This window comes from Gallinula chloropus (genome assembly GCF_964237585.1).
Source record: "Gallinula chloropus genome assembly, chromosome: 25".
Taxonomy (NCBI): Eukaryota; Metazoa; Chordata; class Aves; order Gruiformes; family Rallidae; genus Gallinula; species Gallinula chloropus.
Window position 1 is genome coordinate 5,687,295 of NC_140110.1, and position 6,968 is coordinate 5,694,262.

The window sequence follows — 6,968 nt, forward strand, 5'->3', positions numbered from 1 at the left end:
GAGATTCAGTGGGTCAAACAGGACCTGCCCTTATGAACCCAAGCTGACTGGGCCTGATCACTTGGGGGTTCTTCATGAACTGGATAATGCTGCTCAGGATGATCTGCTCCATCAGCTTCTCTGGGACTGAAGTCAAACTATCAGGCCTGTAATTTCCCTGACCATTATTCTGTCCCTTCTAGTCAGCCAGGACTGATGGAAAGTGGCTTGGTGAACCCCCCTTGCCAGCTCTTTCAGCACCCTTGGCTGCATCCCATTCAGCCCCACAGATCTCTGCACATCTTTGTGGTGCAGCAGGACCATCTCTTCCTGGATTGAGGTGGGCTCATTCTGCTCCCTGTCCCTGTCTCCCAGCTCAGGGAATTGGATTCTCTCTGTACAACTGCTCCTGTTACTAAAGACAGTGGCAAAGATTTCATTAAGCACCTCAGCCTTGGCCTCATCTCTCAACAATGTTTCCTCCTGAATCTGATAGGGGATGGAGGGTCTCCCTGCTCTTTCTTTTATTTAAATGGAGGACAGATGAATTTCTAGCTGGGCTTTGGACCAACAATGAGGAGAAACTGTCATCTGAACTGTTGTTCTTCCCTCAGCATTACACACCCCACACTGCCCCAGGAAGAGCCTGAGCAATGCCTGAGGCACAGGACCTGTCTTTACTGGTGCTGGGGGTCAGGGCTTGGCCTTTCTGCTTCCTCAAACCAACCCAGGGCTTGCTCAGCATCTCAGCTGCTTGTACATTGCCTTTGCCTACCAGCCAACATGGCCTCCAATTACCTGTTCTAACGAGTCCCTGGGGAGGCTCAGCCAGCAATGGCTCTCAGAGGGACTCATTAATACTTCAGGGGACTTTGGCTTCTGCTTTTGACATGGAGTTTTTTGTGTAATCTCCTCTCAGTACCTGAGCTTCAAGGACTCAGCACCAAATGCACCCCAGAGCTAATTAAAAATAAAAAAGCAAGCCCTAATGAGTTATGTCTCTTTGTGTAATTATCTTCAAGTCTTCAAGAGATGTACAGATCATTGAAGCTGTTTCAAAGGGAGCTCAGAGTAAAATTGATTTCTTTTTAAGGGTGTAGGTTATTATTTTCACTGTAGAGGAGAGATGCCAACCTCTGACTGAGATTGATCCAGGGTGCCTCCTAAGGTCCTCTGGACTGGTCTGAAAAAGGGTCCCTTGAGGCAGTGGGGACAACCTTGCTGCACATCTCCACAAGCCCACCATGACTCTCACCAGCCAACTGGGACTTGCATCCCTTGTCCTTACATCAGGTCTCTCTCTGCTGCACTCCACAGTGGGGCATGACAGCCCCTCTGTACCAGCTCCCCTGCTTTCCTTAGAGAACTGGCTGCACACAGGCAGCACAGAGGGAGTTATTTTCCCAACAACACAAGAAACCTGACAAGATTCACCATTAAATCAAACACTCCTCACTCTATGCCAAGTGCAATCTGCCACCAGTGAGACTCACCTTGCACAAAGCTTAACCCTGTCAGAGATGTTCTAGTGAGCAAGAAGACTGTGAAATCACCACAACTCAAGAGCTGGCTAAAGACAGAATGAGTCAGACAAGTGCCAGAAAGGCAAGGGTTTAACTCCCTGAAACTCAGAGCAGCAGCTGGATGGTTGAGAGGTTTCTGAATGGTCCAAGGAGAAGGGAAATCTAAAGACCAACCAAAAATGGTGGTGTGCAGATCCACTGTTGGAATGATGATTTCAGACATGGTCAATTGACTTTGGACAGTTAGAAATATGTGACAGACGGGGGAGATTAAATGCACAGCTGTCCTGTTTCAGGCCAGGCAAGAGTTCACCTCCCTAAGCAGCCAGCAGTGGTGACTTGTGTTAGCACAGCTGAGCTGAGTGTGTCCTGGCTATTTTCCTCTGTCCTCGTTTCTGTCAGGATGATGTTAACTTCATTTGTAGCAGAGGATGGAATGCTGTGTTTGAGAGTTAAAATGAAAGCAGTGCTGATAACACCCTGATGTTTCTAGTTGCTGTCAGACAGTCAAGGACTTTCTCAGCTCTTCATGAGAAAGGAGGGGCGAAGCCAGGACAGGTGACCCAACTGACCAAAGAGAGTATTCCATGCCAATCACGTTCTGCCCAGGATATCGGGGGGCTGACGGGAGGAAGAACAGGGGCGGCTCTGGGATGTGCGGTTCTTGGGGGACGGTCGGGTTCCGGGACGGCTCTGGGTGGCACGGCCTGAGCTGTGGGTTTGGTGAGAAACCGCATTGTGTATCAACAGCTTCATATATTTTTGCTCTGAAGTCCTGTTGGCATTGTTATATTGTATCTTTCTGTTATCTCAGTAAACTATCCTTATCCCAACCCACGGGCCTCTTAGTTTCTTGGTTTTGGGTTATTTGCCCCTTCCTCTTCCCTTCCCTTGCCTCACCCCTCCCCCCCCCCCCCCCACCCCTTTCCCCTTCCCCTGCTCTTTTCCTTTAAGGAGCAGGCAGCTGCGTGGATCTCAGCTCTGCAGCCAGGGTGAAACCATGACAGTCTTTTTGGTGCCCAACGTGGGGCCCGAAAGGTTGTGATAACGGTAGATCTGACCCTGACCCGATTGCAATTAAGACAAAGTTCTGATAAGCACTGTTGTTTAAGCAGTCTCTGATCATGATGCTGTGGTATTTATTCACAAGGCTGTGGTCACAGCTGTGGCAGCAAAATCACTGCATGCTGTATGCAATCCTGGTAGGATATTTTACCATCTCGGGGCTGCGTCTCCTGTTTTTGTTCCCGTACTTCACTTTGGTGTATTTTATGATAACAGTCTATGATACAGTAATATCGATGAACGTGAACTTGTGCTGGTATTTGTATGAGATTTTGCTGCCCTGTGTATTCCAGTGACAGGGAGGGGTTAATAATGGCAGCTGGTATGGTGGGAGTACAGAAAGAAATATCTATGCTGCTTTCTCTTCCTTTGGGCTAAATACAACATCTCTGGGAACAGTTTTTGAAAATTTCCAATATCCCTGGGATATTCCAACTAGTATTTTACAGGGTTTAGTTTTGGTGGAAATGGTTCAGCTTTTGTTAAATATTAAGCAAAGGTTTATGAATACCACTCAAGAGTATTCCGCGAGGCCAGATAATCACGAGTGGCAGGGTATGTGGCAGAGTGTGGGCAACTACCTAGGCACTTTCTCACGCCCCATGTTTTGGAGTTTCACCCCTGAACATTTACAGGACCCTGATAAAGTGACTGCATATCTGAAAAGAAATTGCTAAATAGCCCATTGCCGGGTTCATTATTCCACCCATTGCTGGATTCAATATATTCATTATTGCTATAATTGCTGTATGTTACTGTATGTTGTACCAATGGAGTTACAGCTGGAGTCATACAAGTCAATGAAGGCAGAGTGCCACAATGGCGGGACCAAGTCCTGGTGTTCCAAGAACTTTGTCCTCCTTCCCTTTGAAAGTGAACATCTTTGATTCACAGACTATGAACATGGACCATGTCAGGTGTATAGGTTGAGAGCCCGAGATGCAACATGCAACGATCCAGTGGTGCAAACACACACCATGAGACACTGTTACGATGAATGGAGCCTGAAAATCATGAACTAAATATTCATTTACTCAACAAACTCAGAGGAATGATCCATAGACTAAGGGAATAATACCTGTATGCACGTGTGTGTGTACACATGTGTACATACATATATGTGTGTCTGAAACAAGAAACTGGTTGTACCCAAAAGAAATGGTTGGATCTGGTCATGTCGTAAATGGTATGGAATAAGGGGTGGATAATGTCCTGGTTTTTGGTCAGGATGGAGTTAACTTAATTTGTAGCAGCAGATGGAATTCTGTGTTTGAGAGCTAAAATGACAGCAGTGCTGATAACACCCTGATGTTTGTAGTTGCTGTCAGATAGTCAAGGACTTTCTCAGCTCTTCGTATTTCTCTAGCTAGAGAAAGGAGGGGCAAAGCCAGGACAGGTGGCCCAACTGACCAAAGAGAGTATTCCATGCCAATCACGTCCTGCCCAGGATATCGGGGGGCTGAGGGGAGGAAGTCCGAGGGCGGCTTCGGGACGCGCGGTTCTTGTGGGACGGTCGGGTTCTGGGACGGCTCTGGGTGGCACAGCCTGAGCTGTGGGTTCAGTGAGAAACTGCATTGGGTATCAACAGCTTCATGTATTTTTGCTCTAAAGTCCTGTTAGCATTGTTATATTGTATCTTTCTGCTATCTTAGTAAACTATCCTTATCCCAACCCACGGGCCTCTTATTTCTAGGTTTTGGGGTTATTTGCCCCTTCCTTTTCCCTTCCCTTGCCTCTCACCCCCCCTTCCATCTTCCCCTGCTCTTTTCCTTTAAGGAGCAGGCAGCTGCATGGATCTCGGCTCTCAGCCGGGGTGAAACCACGACATAACCTCAAACATAAAATACTAAAAATTGAGACTGGTCCAAACATGAGATACATGGTCAGTGATATGTAGAAGAAGATAAGCCTTTTATTGCTTAGAAACATCCAGTCCTCAGTTTCCACATGGCATCCTTGAGCTCCTGGTTCCTCATGCTGTAGATGAGGGGGTTCACTGCTGGTGGAAACACCGAGTAAAGAAATGACACTAGCACAACCACAATCAGGGACGAGATGGAGGAGGATTTCAGGTTGGCAAACACCGCAGTACTGACAAACAGGCAGACCACAGCCAGGTGAGGGAGGCAGGTGGAAAAGGCTTTGTGCCGACCCTGCTGCGAGGGGATCCTCAGCACAGCCCTGAAGATCTGCACATAGGACACCACAATAAACACAAAACAACCAAAACCTAAACAGGCACTGACCACAATGACTCCAATCTCCCTGAGGTAGGCATTTGTGTAGGAGAGCTTGAGGATCTGGGGGATTTCACAGAAGAACTGGTCAACAGCATTACCACGGCAGAGGGGCAGTGAAAATGTGTTGGCTGTGTGCAGCACAGAATAGAGAAACCCACTGCCCCAGGCAGCTGCTGCCATGTGGACACAAGTTCTGCTGCCCAGGAGGGTCCCGTAGTGCAGGGGGTGGCAGATGGCAACGTACCGGTCATAGGACATGACAGTGAGCACAAAGTACTCTGTTGTGATCAAAAATACAAAGAAAAAGAGTTGAGCCACACATCCTGTGTAGGAAATGGCCCTGGTATCCCTCAAGGAATTGGCCATGGATTTGGGAACAGTGGTGGAGATGCAGCCAAGGTCAAGAACAGAGAGGTTGAGGAGAAAGAAGTACATGGGGGTGTGGAGGTGGTGGTCACAGGCTATGGTGATGATGATGAGGCCATTGCCCAGGAGAGCAGCCAGGTAGATGCCCAGGAAGAGGCAGAAGTGCAGGAGCTGCAGCTCCCGTGTGTCTGCAAAGGGCAGGAGGAGGAAGTGGCTGAAGGAGCTGCTGTTGGACATCTGCTGCCCTCAAGTGGGGAGAGCTGTGAGAGTTGGAAAATACAGTGAAAAGTTAGGAAAATCTGCTTTGAGGAATACCTCTAGCAAATTTTAGTGAATACCCTCAGATTGACACTCTGTATTTGGGAAGACTTTTGGCAGGTCCCTTTTGGGAGCTCTGTTTTGTGCTGCCTTGAGCTTGCCACTGCTGGGAGGAGGGTAAATCCCTTGTGGATATGAATGAGCTTTTCAGCACTGTCACTCCAATTTCACCTGAGGGCAGAGCAGAGCTTTGGAGCTTTGGTTTTCTCCTGCCTGTACCTGAGGTGTGTTTCTTCTGTCAGAACTCCCTGACATTGCTGCTGCAGTGCCAGTGAAACCTTCCCCTGAGTGCATAGTGGGCAGAGCTGCTCAATCAGCCCTGGTCTCAGCTATCCTGTGCCCCAGTTATTCATACAAGGCTGGAATGACTGAGACAGGCTGAAACATAATCAGGGTTTTCTGTTCTCTAGAGAAGCCAATCAGAAGACTCAGTAGTAATCCACAGAGGGGTCAGAGTCTGTGCTGGGTGGCATTTCTGGAAGCAGCTCCTTCTCCCTCCCTGACAATGTCTCTGCTGCCTGGAGCTGTCCCTGGAACTGCTTCTCTCTGCCCATGTCACCTCGTGCTCTGTGCTCACAGAACTCATCCAACCTGATCTGTGCTCATCTCTGCTCTGCAGACCCCTCCTGGCATCAGGGCACTGCCCCAGTGCAGGGCTAAGGAAAAGCTCCATCTTAATGAGAATCGAGTTTTCATTGAAAATTCTTGAGGGGAGAAATAAGTTCTCATCTACCACAGTCAGCACAGCCCACAGGAGAGGAGAAGTCAAAATAAAGACTAAGGATAATCAGGAAAGCATCAGGAAAAGGTTTCCTTGATGTTATTCTTCCAAGTCCCTTTGGAATTACTCAAGAATCAGTTGGAGCTGGGAGCAAAGCTGACCCAATCAGCACTTTCTTAGAGCAGGAAGACCTTATGCATCCTTTCCCTGGGTCACTCCTCAAACCCAGAGGTGCTGTGGAAACCCCATGAGCCAGGCTGAGTGCTGACCCTGCTCACAAGGACAGCCCTGGGCACCCCTGGGTACACACGCTGCTTCACACCTCTGCAGCCATGCCCAGGACAAGACAGCTGTCCTGCCCTGTCCCTCTGATGGGGCACAAGGGCATCCCTTCCAGGTAGCACTTTCTGGTCCTAGAGAGAACCTGTCCTCCTGACACACCCCACACACTGCCCCATGTCCCAGCTTTAGGAGATCCCTCCAGGAACAGAACCTGCATTGTCCTGCACCCACAGACATACCAGGCAGAGTGCTGTGGAGATTTCTCCTCCAGTGAACTCTCAGCATCCATCAGCTCTCTCAGCCTCACAGGTCTTCCCTCAGTGCCTACAGGCAGTGTCCCCAGTCCTGTGCCCTTGGCAGAGGAGCTGCTCCTGGGCAGAGCTGTCTCTCTGCAGCGCTGTAATGTTTCATGATCTCCCACTGTCCCAGGAGCCCAGCCCAGCTCACAGCAGAGGAGCAGGTGAATACATCACA

At 49.0% G+C, this 6,968-nt stretch overlaps 1 protein-coding gene across 1 annotated transcript; it reads right to left on the reverse strand.

The window, feature by feature from the left end:
• Positions 1–4,486: 4,486 nt before the first annotated feature.
• On the reverse strand, positions 4,487–5,410 carry LOC311200915 (olfactory receptor 14A16-like; the record flags this gene model as incomplete). The annotated part of the gene is made up of 1 exon (XM_084275218.1): positions 4,487–5,410. The coding sequence occupies one exon, from the start codon at positions 5,408–5,410 to the stop codon at positions 4,487–4,489; it is 924 nt and encodes a 307-aa protein (XP_084131344.1).
• Between the last annotated feature and the right edge of the window lie 1,558 nt (positions 5,411–6,968).